The sequence below is a fragment of the Apteryx rowi genome, unplaced genomic scaffold, assembly GCF_003343035.1.
Source record: "Apteryx rowi isolate R43461 unplaced genomic scaffold, aptRow1 scaffold_643, whole genome shotgun sequence".
NCBI lineage: Eukaryota > Metazoa > Chordata > Aves > Apterygiformes > Apterygidae > Apteryx > Apteryx rowi.
Window position 1 is genome coordinate 337,602 of NW_020450920.1, and position 17,745 is coordinate 355,346.

At 35.8% G+C, this 17,745-nt stretch overlaps 1 protein-coding gene across 4 annotated transcripts in view; it reads left to right on the forward strand.

Moving 5' to 3' along the window:
- The window catches only part of RNGTT (RNA guanylyltransferase and 5'-phosphatase), a 197,543-nt gene that overhangs the window by 44,555 nt on the left and 135,243 nt on the right, over positions 1-17,745 (forward strand). For all 4 annotated transcript variants that reach the window (XM_026084500.1, XM_026084499.1, XM_026084501.1 and 1 more), the window contains one exon: positions 10,419-10,554. In XM_026084500.1, the coding sequence (XP_025940285.1) occupies positions 10,419-10,554 (136 nt within the window). The remainder of the gene's footprint in view (positions 1-10,418; positions 10,555-17,745) is intronic.

A 17,745-nucleotide genomic window follows, 5' to 3' on the forward strand; every position in this document is an offset into this window, starting at 1 on the left:
TTCATGAACTTAGGCATTGGGATAGCAGATATGGTAGGATAACTTTTTTTGACTGGAACACAAGTGTTGAAAAGCATTTATTGTTTAGGGAAGAGGCAAATAAAATTTGAAGAATAACATTTTATTTTCTTGGTAACTGAAGGTTAGAAAAAAATTTTTTAATCACTATAGGATTGTTAAGACAAACTTCTGAGTTACTGCTGAATGCAGCTTCATTAGAATTGTCATGAGCCCATTTCAATAGTGCTAGTTGTGTGTCTAGATTTCTACAGACGTAATAGGAGTTTAGTCAACCCAGTCAGTGAAGCCTAGGGAGCTGTTCATTTCTCCCTAAAATAGACACCTTACAATTAGAAAACTTAATCAGAAGCTGAATTCCACTCTCTCTTTCTGGGGATTGATTGGAGGAGAAATTGATTGGTTGCAGTGACAAATCCAGGTGCTTCTGGAAATAATAGCAGATACATTTATTTACTAAATAGTGGCCTAGCAACATGCTATTTTAATATTGAGGAAAACAAACAAAAAATCAAATCTTGCCTGTAGAAGATCAGTTTGATTCATTGATGAAAGGTTCTTCTTTAAATTTAAAGCATTTTGATTGTAATGTGAGGTAAAAATGGATCAATAAAGGTTTCCCCTTTCGAAAATGGCAGATTTGGATAAATTAAGGGAACTAGCTAATGGAGTTAGGACTGAGGAACACAAAAGTTTCAGTACAGAAGAGGAATGAAATTTCTTCCGAGTTCAAATAGTTTGTAATTTGTATACCTGTAAAGTGGAAATAATACTTTTTTTGGCAAAGGAATAACGGTAGATCTTATGCATCTAGACTTCAGTAAAATTTTGATGTTCTTTAGATTATTGTAGAGATTGAAGCTAATGAAGATTACTGCTAGAATTGTAAGGTAGATAGAGAATGGACTGAGAGAAAATATCAACATATGGCTTTGGAAGAAAGTATTTAGAAAGCCGTAATGGAAATTCCTGAGTGTTAGATGTTCGGATCAGTTGTCTGAGCAGCCAGGTAGGTGGTTGTTAAGGATTTTGAAACAGCAAACAAGTATGTTCTGATGAGCAAAGAAAGGAGACAAGTCAGTACAAAGACTGGAAGACAATGAAGAGTGAAATAATAAAATTGGAAGGGAATTTAGTTGTAGAAAATGCAAGGTCATGAATAAGAAATATTGGTGCTGGAGGCTGTTAATTGGAAATGACTGCCAGTCAGAATCTAGTTAATTTTTAGGTTAAAATAGCGGAGGGAGTGTTGATGGCAGAATTTGACCTAGAAGCAAGTGAGAGAAATATGAAGTGTTGGTATTTTCAGAGTGGGCTAAATTCCAAGGGCTTGTTTTTTTTTCAGAATTTGGATGACCAAGTCAAATATGTAATTCTACAAAAGTGTTTATGTGCAACTGTATTTCATGCTATTTGATGTGTTATTTGCTTGTACAAATGAAAATGTGTTTATAACTTTGAAAATTATATTTGTGACATAGCTGTTGGTAGGCTATTAAAAATATAGTGTTTGCCTTTTGTTTACACAGTGAAAATAATATTATTAATCTCCACATAATTTCCCATGTTAGTGGCCCTGTATCCCGATTTTGTTAACCTTTAGGAGACATAGTATGAAGTGGTGGCCATTGCCAGCAGCAATTAATGTAAGAGAAGAAAGCAAGCTGAGCCTTTCCTATTTATCAGGACTTTAGGGTGTATTGCTCCATCTGCCACAGGCCAACTTCACACTCATCTAATCTAAACTGTTACTCTAGACCCAGCACAGTCTGGATTCAGGCCAGGACATGGAACTGAAAGTCCTTTAGTGGCACTGATAGATACTCTCTAGTGTCAGTGGATAGAGGGCAGTGAGTAATTAATTTGCTTTCTTGTGGGCCTTTCCACCCCATTTGATGCTTCTGGCCAGAAGCTGATGTCTTGCCTGAAAGAAGTGGCAGGGTCCAAAGTGAAGTGGTGAAGTGACTTGAACCCACCCTGGGGGATGGATCTAAGGTTTGGCTACATGTTTATGATTTTGAAATATTGCCAGTCATTAAAGGAAATTAAGAAGTTAAAACTGATATCTACAACAAGATTTCACTGTTGCCTCTCTATCAACAAACGTATTAGTGATACTAATTGCTATTCTGAAATGGGCAATGCTTATTTGTATGGAATGGCAGAGCTTTCACAAAACTGAATTCCAGCCTGTGTAATGGGAATGAAGAACTATCACGTATTTTGCACTGAGAGTTAATGATAGAATTCCTTACATTTTGTTGTCTTTTAATGTGATGATATAGACACAAGTGTATTAAAAAGCGCCACAACAATGATAGCCTGTTGAAATAATAATAATAAATTTTCTTTCTTATATCCTGTCTAATGAAATAATGTGGGACAAAGAAAACTCCTAAATTTTTAAGCCTCCTTTAAAAATTATTTCTAATCCAAACACTATTTGTAGATTTCAGAAATTTCATTTTATATCGAACTTAAACTCAGAAGATGAGTTCTCAAAGTTTGAGGAAGCTGTGCTATATATATATATATATATATGTATATATATATGTAATTATACCTAAGGTTATAAAAGCCATAAAAAGTACAAAATAAACAGATGTGATCTTACGGTAGAGTAGTTGCTAGGATTGTGAATGAGGGAAGTAAGTTAAACATAAGTAATGCACATCATAAGATGAAGTCAGTGGCAAAACTTTGTGAACTTGTAGGAGACCAATTCACCATAAATGTTTCTGACAATTGCTCTGCAAACTGTTAGGCACTGTGCTGAGGAGGATTTTCAAAGCCAGCTTTATCAGTGCTAGTAAGCTGGGAAGGAGGAATGAGGCAGCATGCTCTAGGGGATGCAGGACTGCATTTGGAGTCTGGGCRATATGATTCTGTTGCTGACTTGCTGAATGACTTTAGGTTGAGGGAGACATAAACAGTATGCCTGATTTTGCCTTAAATTATATTTCTCTGAAATTCTCTTTTAAATTTAATGATGAAAAATACTAAACATTCATAGAAGGGAGAAACTTGAGCTTTTAATTTATCATTTTCACTATAGCTTGAGTCAGCCTTGAAATTGTAAAAAAACCAAACCAAAACAAAAAACGAACACCCCCCCCAAACCCCCACAACATAAAATCATTTTTCTAACATGTATGTTTTGTGTCCAAATAGTATGCACTGTGTGAACAGCTACAGGATATATGAGGAAGCAAACAAACTTGTGCATCTGAACCAGTTACCTTGGACATGCTAAAAATAATTGACTTTTGAGGAGGAGACTGAAACTTTTCAAAATGATGTTTGGTTGCTGAAATTTTTTAAAGTTTCAAGATGAAAGTAATTAATACTCTGGTGAATGATTTGGAGATCTGCTTGTCTAATGCCAAGAGCTGTAACTTTTTCTTAATGAAACTTTCATCCTGTTTCCTGAATTATCTTGTTAATGCTGATGTCCAATTAGAATGAGTAATGCACCTTGCCTCAGGACCAGAAGTGAAGGAGAAGTAGCTTCGAATGGAACTTTAGGTTACACCATTGCTATAACTGCAGGTGTTTTATCTGCTTGTGAGATTAATCTGTGTAGACGGTGCAACCCTTTCTTCTTTAAGTCCTCGTCAGAACTTTTGTTGCGATGAGTATCAGGGGGTCTGTAATGGCTTGCTGGCAGTTTGCAGAGCTGCTGTTTGTCGTTCAAGGACGGTTCTCCAGCTTTATGTATAATTAACAAAGGTAATTGTGCAGTTTTGTTATTACTCTTGTATTGCTGCTCCAGTCTTGCTGTTTTATGCACTTGTCTTTTTTTCAATTCAGATTGTGCTGTCAGATACAGGGACCATGTCATCTTGTGTACTTACAGGGAATCTAATACAATGGGGCCTCGTTACTAATTGGAGCTTTTGGGTGCTTGCACAATAGAGGTAATTAGTAATAAATGTACAGCTGTAGTAGCACGTATAGTTCACAGTATGCAGTACAAAGCATGACAGTTAAGCTCCTATATGCTGTTTTAGTTCCTACTGAATTTATATGAGAAATTGCTATTCTTCTTTTTTTGCACATGTGGTGTTGTCCACAGAAGCTCACTCCCTAGTCTGGTGTAAGTGCTTATGCTGCTGATATCTTAATTAACGTCTTCAAATATATCCTGTCAGGGCATGTTCAGATAATATTCAGAAATTTACTGATCAATTTACAAGATTACTCTGAGAAAGTCTAAAATTTAGTCTGGAGAAAACTTGAAGCCTAACGTCAAACATGTGAACTTATGTTTTTGACTAAAAAAAAAAAAAGTCTGATAAATTAATAAGTTCAATTTAACCAAAACCTTGACATGTTTGCATAGCTCTTAGGGTTCTTGTGCATTTTCAATTATCAGCTGCTTATGGCACACTTCTGAGAGTTGTCTGTCCATCCTTGACCAAATTTACACTTCAGATCACTTTCAGAGTTTTTATATAAACAATGGATATTTTATTTGAATTGAGTTAGTTTATCCATGCTTTTCTTAAATCCTGCTGTTTATAATCATGGTGAAACAAAACTTTGTGGTCTGGCTATTTTAAAAACATAACTTTAATTTTAAAGAAACAAAACTTTTTAGATAGCCTTTTAAATTTCTTGTAATTTTTAATGGAGGCCTAAAGAAATATCTACCCTTGTTTTGATTGTTGTTTGTTGAACAAAGATATTTTCTTTTCTGTTGGCCAAATTACTTATGAGTGAGGTAGATATAAAGAAAGAGGTAACTAGCTGAGAAATATTCCCCTATTTGACATTTGTGAGATTATTTTATGGTTTGCATTATGTCTTTTCCAGCTGCTGTACTCAAAAAAATACTCACAGTGGTTGTGGCACTCTAAAAATCAAAGGAACCAAGAAAACTTGTGGCATGCATTGGTTCAGAGGGCTAAAAAGTCAAATATAACTATGGATGAGTATTTGGAGAAAGAGGCATAACTTATATGCTATGAAATAAGAACTTGAGGTGACTGGGTCCCTGTCCCAAAGTTTTTCAGCCTTAATAAGGACGCTTCAGTGTATTGAATGCATGTGTGGACTAAATAAATAAATACTGTTGGTTTAAAAAAAAAAATAAAATAAAAAAATCTGGTCTTGAGCATGCTAAATGTGTATCATGCATCTTGAAGAGTTTGACTCCTTAAATTAGCCTTGCAATAGTCTTTATCTTAATGTTCCGTAACGGCTTGTTAAAGAAATCAAACTCACTTCCCAGCCACTGAATGCGTTACAGCTTTAGCCAATAGAATAGGTCACTTGTTGCGTGAGTTTGTAGTATTTGAAGTGTTAGGAAATCCAAGCAGACAAATTAGAGACACAAGAGAGATTTGAGAGGGAAATGGATGAAGTTATAGCTTGTTTTCTCTGATTAGAAATTTGGATTTAAGTTCAAATGATTACTTTTAGCATCATTCTGAGTTACCTAAAATGTGACAAGTTCCTAAAAATGCATATATATTTTAAATCTACCTTTTCACTTGGCAGGCTTACTGCTTATTTTACTATGTTGCATAGCAGGAGAGTGAGCGAACTGTAACAAGCTGTTCTGAATTACTGAATTATAATAGTGCCTTCTAAAACCTAAGCTGTAATCTTGACCTTGAGGGATAACTGAAAGCAAGTTTAAGATGTTATTTTGGGGGAAAAAGACTTGCCTCTGCCATATACTGTGTGTGTGCTAGTACTGTTTGAAAGCTTGAAATTATTGCATACAAAGTTGATGTTTGAGTTTGTTTCCACATATTGCCAGTAAAAATTTGTTATAACAAAGTGATGTGTGGAAACAAACTCAAACATCCAGAAACATATGACTACACTCAGCAGTAATGTTTATTTAAGCAAAGCACCATGGTGCTTTCCGCTCTGAGTGCTAAGATGGAACAAGGCGTCAGCAGCAAGAAATCATGATCTAAAAAAAATCTCTTTAATTTTTTCTTTTTGCTGATTATTTTCCTAAGGAAAGGTTAATACTTTCTGGTAGTAACCATTCAGATATATGGGATATATCTAATTGTAGCTTTTATGCTAAACTTTATGCATTTTGCTAGCTGATATGTAAACTTTAAGTTTTTTAAAGCTTTTAAGCTTTTTTGAGATTTGGTTTTCACTATACAGAGCAGTTCTCTGTCTATTGGTTAGAATTTCAGGGCTATTTTTTTCCTTTCACTGGGTTGGGATAAAGTATATGTGCAATTAGTCATCTGTACTTTTACACAGGTAGCACAACCTTCCCTCAAAACTACCAGCTGATTTGCCAGTATTGCTAATTTGTACTTACTGTTTGAAATAACTTGATTCTTCTGTTTTGAGAAAACTTTGATAATTGAAATGAATATGTAATAATGATTTAAATTAGCACAATGTAGAGGGAGAATGCAAGTTCAAGGACTATTTATATAGTCCTTGTTCTAAAACAAAATATGAATTGAATATGCTTAGCTCTTTTCAGTAAAAAGAAATTCAAAGAGGGAATATAGATGAATATTGTGAGATGGATTGGAAGAAAAGTGTTTTCAAAGGTAGCTATGGGAGACAGTTTAAAGATAGACTTCCGTATATAAGTATGTAATTTGGGGCTGTTTTATGTCAAGGTGATGGCTTAGATAATGTAAAAGGTTTTTTTCCATCTGCCTAATTGGTTTTGAGTTCTAGTTTGCAGCAAGTAAAACACTTATGTGGTTTGTGTATATCTGTGTTTCCTTGCTGTGCCTGAATATATTAAATCTATAAATTAAAATAGTTTATCAAATCTTGGGGGAGGAGGGGAGTCCAGTCTTTCAGTTAAAAAACAAGATAAAACAAAAAACCTCTTTCAGAACAGGCGCACCTGGGTCTGTCTCCTGTCTTACTCATGCGGACAACTTGTGCAGCTTCTAAATTAGGCAAAGATATTGTCATGAGACTGAAGACAAATGGGTCTACATTAGGCTAGTTTCTTGTCCTGAAACCCAGATCTCTTCCCCTTCCCCCTGCCAAGTAAGCGCATGATCTTTCTCGCTCTCTCTTTGATTGTGAGTCCTGGTGATCTCCGATTTGAAATCTTTTGCATGCAATCCATAAAAGTGGATGTTGCTACTGCCATTTAGAATATACAGTGTAAAGAAAAATAATTAAAAAAAAGAAAGAGATAAATGGAGAAAGAAGAGATGCAACATGAGCACTGTGGTTTGAAGGAGAAGGAGTCTTAGCACTGTTGTTGAGCTATCCAGCTATCAATTTTTAAGTACATTTCTGTAAAAAAATTTTCTGAGTGAATGATCTAGAGAAAGTGTTGTTAGTGTTGCTTTTTGAAGCCTTCCATATGTCATCAGAAACTGTGGTTACTGCAGGTGGCCAAAACCAAAGCTTTTAACAATTTGGTTATTTTCAAAGCAGTTATAAGATCTTATTTTGTATCATATTTCTAATCATGATACAAATACTGTTTTTGTAACTGCTAGTTCTTTTGATGCATTAGAACTTGTTTCTGAAGCTATTTTGTATGTAAGGCAAATTGCAATGAAAACATGCACCTTAAAACTGTAATGAATATGGGACTGCAGAGGTAGCCAGTTATGCTTTATTTAAAACAATAAATTAATGCATGTAATTTTCCCCCTCACTTATGCATCTGTCCTTCCCTCCCCATGGTTTCTTTAATTTTTAAGAAAAAATGCAACATACTTTTTATGATCAGTTTTAGTTTTGAGTAAATTTATGTGTTTTGAAGAGTTAATTTTGTCTGCAGATTCTCACCTCTAAAGCAATGGTGTCAAGTCACATAGTTGAACATGTCTACTGAATTATTTTTTTATAAAGCATCTCATGTGCAGCCTTCCTAATATTGCATTGATATAATGTCTACTTTTTCCCTCCTGAAGACTTTAATTATTTTTAATGGGGTCCAGTAGATCTCCTATTCACTTTCTGCTCTTACACATCGACTTTCTTTTTGTACAACTGATATTGAACATCTCTAAATACTCGTAAGTGGAGAAACATTAGTGAAGCTGATCTATAGTGGATTATTATTGTAGTCATAATATTGAAAGAAAGTACTTATTTGAGCTGCATGGGTGGAATTGTGCTCCTGTAATCAGATTTATCGATTGGTAAATTCAGATAACTGATTGGTAAATCAGATTTACTGAGTGGTAGTATCTGTGCAGAAGTCAGCTGAGCTGCTTGTGTGGACCATGTGCCTGACGCGTTTCTGGGCAACGCTTGCTGCTTTGTTCGGACAACAGCAATTCTGTGGGCATTACTTGGGAGAGCAATGGTGAATTTTAGAAAAGACTACTGTTAAGTTGTTATTTCTGCAAAACCAAGGCTTTTCAAGGAGAAGTGGATAAAGTATAAAAGATATGGTTTCTGTTCAAGAGTATCAGTAAATTTGAAGGCTTTTTTTTACAAGTGTGAGAAGTCTTGCCTTTTTTCTTTTTCTTTTTTTTTGAGTTAGTCTTCAAAACCTGCTTTCTTTGTTTCAAAACAGCCTGATGTGGATGGTGAAACTCCTGTCATTGCTTACTTTTAACCAAGTGTTTCCCTATTCTGTGCTGTCAAAGAAAACTGTACTGCAGTCCAAAGGGGTTAATTGCTCTGGGAAGGTTTATGCCCCTTATCTTTTTATATTGGAGACGATTTGAGAACATTGAATGTTGTGAACTTTTAGAACCACTGCAGTATCTTGATAGTTGATAGTGCTCCTATTTTCTTCTTTTTCTGGTTTCTGTGATTTTGACGTTAGGCAGTAGAACCTGTGTTACCATATTAGTACTTTTAGCATGTCTGCATGCAAGGTGAAATGTCAGGCTCAGCGAAAGAAGCTTCAGCTTAAGCTAATGCTCTCAGTTTTGTTGTAGGCCACATACGTGGTTGGTTATGGCATGGTCAGGCATAAATTCAGTTACAGCAGCTCAGCTGGCAGGTGGTAATTTGTTATACTGACATAACTCAATTTTGACTGAGACCAAACTCAGACTTCCTTTGGAGTCTTCATGTCAAGTTTCTCTCTTGTAGACCTTTTTCCTACCACTTTTAAGGCATGATCTTTCCTGTCTGTGCGCCTAAAGGCCCTTTCAGGCTGCCATTGGATCACGTTTGATAACATTCATAATTCATAGGAATTTCATAACATTCGTAACATAACGCGTATTAATAGCATTCTTTTCACTGGTTTTACTAACTGCAGTCAGGCCTTGTCATTATCCATTTAGTGGTTCTGAAAAGGCCTTTTCCTGGTCTTTTTTACTTTGCCAGCTTTCTGAGTTCCTCAGCAATTTCTACCTTATTTTACCGTATCAGATTCAGGCTGCTATGTTTAGTTTCAGGCCTGCTTATCATTCATTGCCAAGATGTTGACTCTTGCATCTGGCCCTTGCTATTAGTTTCCACCAAAATATCTTAGTGTTTTGGGTTTTTTTTCCTCCCTCTACTGAGAACATGTGTTCTCCTAGGCTGCTGCACATGTTTGAGAAGAACTTTTTTGCTCAGCTACCTTGCTGTCCTTCCTGAAACTCTATTTTAATACTCTTATTGCAAAGATCAGAGAAACTTTACAAAGGTAATTCAGGTGTTACACATATCATGATGATTAGTGTGTCTTGTTTTCTTTTACATTTTGTCTTTCAACTTGTTCACTGGGTTTTATTGAATACAGAATGTAAACTCTATAGGGCTAAAGAGTCTTTTGTGGGTTTAGCACAGAAAGGTCTAAATTCATAACCTGAGCTCCGAGATGCTGTAATACATAAACAAATTGCATGTATTTTGAAAATTTAGATGTTTGCAATTGAGCTAAGCTTAAAAGTTGCTTGTAGTAAGCTTTGGGGTTTTGGTTTTTTTATATGTACTGAGGGAGGAATTTTCCTTAGCTAAGTATGTTAATGTTTTAGTGAAAGAGGCTCCATAGCTGGCTGAGAGTTTGCAGTATTGCAATGTAAATAACCAGTGATAGTTAGGAAAAGGTTTTTCTTTTTGATGAAACTCTGCAGATCTATACCAGCTAAAGTTCTGGTCCGCTTAATAAAGAAAAAGCAGAAGTAAAGCTCTTTTTAGCTGAATTTAACTGAATTAGCTTCATGTTTTTGTTACAGTGTTGAAACCTGTGTTATTTTTACTAGATTTTCAGGCACCATTGTATCTGTATGCACAGGCATCATTATATGTATATTCTAAGCTATTAGCTATGAAATATTTCCTTGGTGATAATTGCATTGTATTAAATTCACTGCTTTTATGAAGCAAAATGTATAAACTTCTAACTTTTAATGGTAAAAACTTCTTTTTCTAATGCTTTTTTTTAATAACATCTGTCATGGCTGCTTTTTAACATTTAATATAAATTAAAATAGAGATTTAGAGGACATATCTGGAAGTGTAATGTCTTAACGTTGTCTTTACAGGTACATGATGCTGATTGATGGCAAAAATGAAGTTTATATGATTGATAGAGATAATTCAATTTTTCATGTATCTAATCTGGAATTTCCATTTCGTAAAGATCTTCGCAGCCATCTAGCAAATACTCTTCTGGATGGGGTAAGGAGTATATAATACTTTTAATATTTTTAGTGCTGTTTTCTCCAGTTCAGAAACTGGGCCAAGTCTTATGTGTGGATCAGTGAATTACGGGGTTTTAGGAGTAATATAGATTAATTTGCTGGCTGCATGTGGGAATCTCACTGTTCATAAGTCATTTCTTATATATAGAATAGCAGTGATGACTGCTCTGGGGGGAGCTGTTTACTTGTCTTTGAAGTAAATCAATATATTGAGATATTCTCTGAATATGAGAAGAGGCTTGAAGAGAATCTAAAGAAGTAAGTGCAGAACGTCGTTTCTTGTTATAGCTTTATATTTTGATATAGTAAGCATAGTCAATATATATTTCTAAAATTTGATAAGCTTTTGGTAGTCTTCTGATATACTTCTGTTAATTGATAATTTTGCTTTTGTCATCTTTATTTTCAGCTGATCTGAATTATTGACTGCAGTTTAGAAACTGTGTAGTTGCATTTGTTTAAGACTAGCACATTTCTAAGCAAGTTTACATAAATTAGCATGACTAATGAACTCTGAAAACTATTTGTAAAATAAGGTGTAAAATGGATGTATTTATTGTTTAAAGGCTGTCCTGAAATGTTTATTATTACTTGCTAAGCTTTTCAGAACAGTAGCCTCAAGAAGAGGATATTTCTCTTGACTTTTCTATTTTAGCAAAAGGACTTTGCTAGCTCTTACACTAAATATCTGTCAATGTAGGTGAATGTCAATTGCTATCATACTTCATTAGTGCTGGAGTCTCTCTACCTGGCTGTGTCACTCTTGTTGGAATGCTGAGTATCTGAGATGATCTTCCACCTTGGTCTTCTGAAGTCCAATGCACCTTTCAAATATGGAAGACCATATTGTCATTCTCATTGTTATTTTCTTTCCTTTCTGGGGCCTTTGTTGTCAGTATCCTTCTTGAAATGTCACTTCTGCTGTGAATAATCTGCCCTACTGAACACATATTTACACCTGAAGCTTGTATAAATCAAATCTGTGAGGCGAATTATTGCAAGGAAAAGCGAACCTAGTCAGAGACAGAGAAGCAGATAATCGAATACTTTCCACCATTTTTACTTCACTGAAAGATTGAGAGCATAATGCAATAGATGAGAGATTCTCAGCCCAAAAGTAGTTGCACAAGATGAAATGTCTGATAGGAACCTCTTCAGCCAGACAGCTTCTTAATGACATACTTAAGAATATTATTAATGACATACGTTAGGTTCCATACTGTTGAGATAAAAGACTGGTACTATTTTTGTCTTTCTGCTGTTTCTAAGGCTCTTGAGGAAAAAAATAATGGTTTGCCAACGTTCATAAACTGCAGTCCTATTTTGTTGAACCCATGTAGGAACTATTCATCCCTAACCCAAGCAGTGCTTGTGGATGATAGTTTGACAAAGTCTCTGAAGCTGCTGTTGAATCACTTGCTGAAATTGTCTGTAGTCAGTATACTTCAGACAGTGCCTTCAGTGATATACCACTTCTGGTCTGTGAGATGAACTGGACGAGCATGCCATCAGAACTTGTTCTGGAGCTCTGCCTGCACTCACTTAATATGTCTTTTGAGAGGACAATCAGTAAGAGTGACAGTGCTCAGCTCACCACTAGCCAAACCGCTGCGGAGTGTGGGTTTGGGCCTTTTTTTTTTTTTTTTTTTTTTTTTTCTTTTGTAGCCGTGTTGGTGAAGGAGGATCTAGAGGTTGTACTGAAAGAAGAAAATGCTGGCTGTGTGCTTACTATGGGATGATCCTATAAGCTTGCAGTGAGACATGAGAAAAATGTGAGCTTGTTCTTTTGAAACTAGCACTGGAGATAGTGGTGAACTGATTTCAGTGCTATCAAAACAAATTGGTATGCACCTTAAACCTACTGTTTTTCACTGTATAGAAGAATAAAAGATGGAGCAAAACCAGGCCAAGTAGCTTGATGCTGCTTGTTCCTGAAGGGGCTTCAGAAAGGGCTATCCTGATCGGTTGKATAACATATGCAATGCTTCATTGGAATAGCCTACTGTACCAGGACTGCAGGATTTAAAACAAAAAACAACAACAACAAAAAAGTGTAATCCATAACTGTGGACTACTACCTCATATTTCAGGAGCAGCCAAACTCGTTGAAATGTCAGGTGTTTGAGATCAAGTGAACAGGCTGTTAGCTTTAAACTGGCATTGTTTCTTTAAAAGGAAAATAGCACTTCTTCAGATTTATTAGAATTCTTTAGTTGTGATTGGGTAACAGGATGAAGCAATGTAATAGAAATAGGCAAGGTCTGGAGTCCATGAAATAACCTTGATGTATAGGATGTTTGGAGAGGAAAGGGAGACCAAAGTAAGTTTTGCATAAAAGGCGAAATAGAAGGGAGAGAACTTGAGATTCATATTAACATTGGATGAAAGAGGTCTGTACGAGCAGAATCATCTTGCTGATAATGATCAGAGTTAAACGCAGAATAAAGTGTGCTTCCTTTTAGGACCTTGACTCTGGGAAAGGTCTTAACTGTGTCAGGAAGGAAAATGACTGCCACTAGAGGAGATGATGGAAGAACTGATAAGTTGGGGAAAGATTTCAGAAATATTTTTGGCCCATGACGCTTTTAAGAATACAAGGCTTACTGTGCCAATACCTATCGTATCATTATGGCCAACAAGCAGTGGGGAATAAGCTGTAAAGTATGTCCTGCCCTTGTAGTGCCTTTCTTTTAATGGGCACCATGACCTGTGCAGAACATTCCTACCCAGGGAAGTGACTGAGGGCTTTATTAAAAAAGAACATTTCAGGAAGCAAAAGTTGCACAGAAGTTACCAAGATAGGGTGAAGTCTTTAGACTGAACTTTGGCAGGTCTCCAAGTGAAATGTAGGTTGCCTTTGCCTTCATTGTCTCTCACCAGAATTGCAAAGGAGCAAATCGTTTGCTGTCAGGCTTTTGCAGCAGTCAGTACAAGGACGTCTTTGGAAAAGATGATTCAAAGGGCTGTGTTTGAGGGAAGCTGCTTCTCTTCGTGCATTTCAAAACAGATGATTTAGTAAGGGTGGCTAATATATACAGAGTAGAGGACAGGGATGCACATTTATCGATAAATGTGGCAGTGGCTATTGGGGTGCTCTGCCCTGTGTTTTGTGAGGCCAGTAACTCCCAGATTTATAGTTTCTGAAGTCTCTTAAGGATAGATGAAGCTGGAAAAACTTAGTCGGTTACTGATTGCATCAGATTCTCTCAGTTACCCAGGACATGAACTATAATTTTACCTAATCTGTTGTTTTGTAAAAGTTGGACTGTTACAGTGCATCACAGTATTTCACTTTATTGGCATGAAGTTAACCTTAGTGTGATCTTTTTCAGTTTTTTTCATGAAGCAAAAGGCAAAATAGAATGAAATTAAGAAGTCTTGGTTGAATGAAGTACCTCGAGATAAAACTAAAACTTTTCTATGGATAATTCAGATTTTGAGATTTAAGTATGATGAATTAAAAAAAAAAAAAAAAGTTGATGAAGGAATTTACTGTGTGTTCAGAGATTCCTGTCAACATGCTTGAGAACAGAATTTGCCTATTATTTGAAGCATCACAACTCAACTTAGTAATTGAATGTTTCCTTGATGTTGGTGCCAAATGATTATTTCCATTTCTGTTCCTTTACTCTGGATATACGTGCATGATTGCTTTCTTTTTTTAATCCATGGGAAGAAAATCCTGGCTTTTTCGCATTAATGTATTTTGCTAATTAGTACTGAAGGGTTGTTGAAGTTAATTATTTAATTACACACTGAAGTAGTTCATCCATATTACCTTTGAAGTAGCTCTTTCACTTTAAGAGAATGAAAGTGTAGAATGAGGTGACCCAAGTGGCGCTGCTTGATATTAATCTTACAAAGTTTGAAGCTCATATCAATATATTGGAAAGAAGAAAAGACAAAACAGACCTATTCTGGCTATCACTGCCATGCAAGGAGACAACTACTTGTATTAAGGATACGAAAGATTAAATAACCCCCACCCCCAACCTTTACCTAAAATGACAATGTATAAAACTTCCATAAAGGCAATTTCTATGAATTCAATGTTCTATTAACTTTCTTTAATGCTTGTGATGGAAGCCTTTCATGCGGTTGTCTTTGAGAATCTCGGATATATTTATGTTTCACTTCAGGCTGAAACTACTTGCAAACATTTCTTAGTGTGATCAGTTGAATCTGGGGTGGTAAGAGAGCTGCTGCAAGGCTCCTTGCTCATCTCCAGCTCTCCAGTTGCAACTGTTCTTCTGGTATTGAAGACAGGTTTCTGCAAAGCTCATCAAACCTAATTTGAACATTACCCAGAGGTGACTGAGTAGAATATGAAGTATTCCTTTAGAAGCCAAGTGTTTTGCCTGCCTACTACTATCTGAGGGAATAAAAAGATTTTTGTTTAAGTGTTTTGTCTGTCATGCAAGAGAACTAGTTAGTTGTTTTCAGGAACTTTCTTGGCATTCTCCTTATCATTGGAACAATTGAGTAGAAGATGCAGAGGTGCCCTTAGACTTGAGATATTTTGTTCTTTTGATTTGCTGTTTAATATTTGTGTGAACAAGGACTTGTACGTTTGTTGTAAATATAAAGCATCTAAGTATCTAAAAATGTTATTTTTCAGCAAATGCGATAAACTGTAATCTTTGAGCTGCCAGGATGTTCCTTTCATTTCACAAATAAAACTAGTTGTTAGCCATCTATGTTTGTGAGCAATACATCTGGTGTTCAAAACTGCTCACAAGTGTGGCAGAACATCCAATAAAATTCAGCTGTGTGAGGGTTTCCTTAGTAACCCCACACTACAAGAAAACAGATATGTTTCTGGTTTTCTCCAAGCAATTAAGGCTGTCAAATTTTATTACTTAAATTTAAAAACAGCAAAAGTGATATAGGCGTATGTGTTGTTTTATGAGTCCATCACTCTCCACTTTTGGAGTCTCTGGCTAGCCTAGTCTTCAAATGGAGGAGCTAATGGAAAGTTGCAGGCATGCTGCCCTTAACGCCCTCGAGGTGGAGTACCTGACACGTGTGGTCCAAGGTGGACGTGGCTCTTGTGGAGCTCTAATTTAGCGCTTACTGGGCACGTGAGCACAGTGCGAGATCCACACTGGTGACAGCATACTGAAGAACTGCAGTTACTGTAGGGTAAGAACTTGCTGTGTGGGGTTTTTTTTATTTCTTTTTTTATTTCTTTTTTTTCTCTCTCTTTTTTTTTTTTAATCAGTACAGACCTCACTTATTTGTAAGTTCTGCTGGAAATGGCATAACTTATAGCTTTGTGAGCCTGCAAAGACTGGCACTTTGTGCAATATATATATATATATATATATATATAAAATATATATATATTTTTTAAACTCTTTTCATTCCTGAAATATAGTGGCAGCTAAAATAATGTTGAAGGTAAAAGGGTAGAAGAAAGGCAGGGGACAGGAGGAGAAAGGAACAATAAAAAATGTGTGGTTAGGTCTGATTTCATACTCTGTCTCAACTAAAAATACATTCTGCAAGTTGCTGGTAAAATAAGATCCTTTGATTTGTGATTAAATTTTGGATTATTTTTAAGTCCAATCTGTTTGCTAGATACGTGATTCAAGGAAAAAAAAATTGTCCCTGAGCTGTCACTCCAGCATTGTTCTTTTGGCACTTGTCCAGCCAGCAGCTCTTAGCACAGTTGCTGTTGTAATATGCTCTAAGACGGTGCTCTGTAACGTTAGAAGATTAAGAAAAGGAGATTAACACTCGCAGTTTTGTCAGTTTACGTCAAGGGAGCTGGCCACTGGACCTTGTTCTGCAAACCTGAAGTTAAGCTAAGACTGAAAGTAGTGGCTAATGAACAGGTGGTAAAGATCATATTTCCTTGTAGTGGGAATTTTAAAACACACTGTAGTGGCTGTAAATCTACACAGGCTATGTAAATGGAAATGCATGGATACAGGTATATCTTGTGGATAGTTTTGTGTTCTATTATGTTGTCACCTGAGTTTTTTTGCTTTTAAGTTTTGTTTTAGTTATCTAAAAATTGGCTTAACCTRATACTACAAGACTGTATTTATTTATCAAATCAGAATTACTGAGTTCAGATTTGATTAATGTCTCAAATACTACATTTTTCCAACAGTCTATGCTATGGACTTGCTTTTGAGATCTAATCCCAAGGTATTTTTCAATTCTCATAATTTCAAGGAGAATTTTGAAATCAGAATCCTAAATGATGACGTTAGAATACTTTTAATCTGAATCTTTTTCATGATTGGCTTTACAGCTTTTGCGTTATGACAGTTGTATTGGCATAACTAATAGAGCAGTGAGTGTTGGTGTCATGCTGGAGACGAGCATGTCTGGAATTTGTCAGCTCTGCTCCTGCAGCATGTTGAATTATCGTGTGTTTGCCCCAGGGGCTGGGATATTAGAATGTGGCAAGAGAACAAGAGCTGGGGAAGGAAAAAAAGAAAGGGGGAGATGAAGAGATGATGAGAAGAAGCTAGTTTGACAAGTAATAGAGGCAAAAAAAGTTGATGTCTGAAGTAGAGAAAAAGTATTTTTATGAAATTAGTTCCATGTTAAAACTAAGCATTCCAGAGAACTTTTAAAAATCATGCTTGGTCTTTTGGGCTGTATTTTACAGTTCTTAAACTGCACTTTCAGATAATTCAGATCTTAAAAATTAGGCATAAAATCTTACAATATCCTGCATTAGGAGGTTTTCAGGGTTTTGTATACAATTGTTAGCTTTGTATCAAAGCTGAATCTCTGAATATGCATTCTGAGGAAATGAATCCTCAAAACTTAAATATACGTTAATCGTATTTTAAAAATTAGCTTTACCACATAATGCAAGTGAAACTTTAAAGGAATATGGTAGCTTTTTTTGTTTCCTTTTTACTTTGCTCCTCATTTTTAATGGGAAAACACTCATCTAATTCATGTCAGGTTTTTGTTTTTTTTTTTAATAGTGGTATCTTTACACACTCTTCCAAGTTTAAACATCATGTCGTCTTCTGTCTTAGGGTGTACCCATTCTATCTGTTCTCACAGTTAGTTATAAAATATACTGTCAAAGAAGTGCTTCTGCTGTTCCTTTGGTAGTCTGCCAGCATCTTACCAAATTTTGGGAAGTGAAGGAATGACATTTCATTACATCACATCTACGTAGACTTTTTCTGGATGT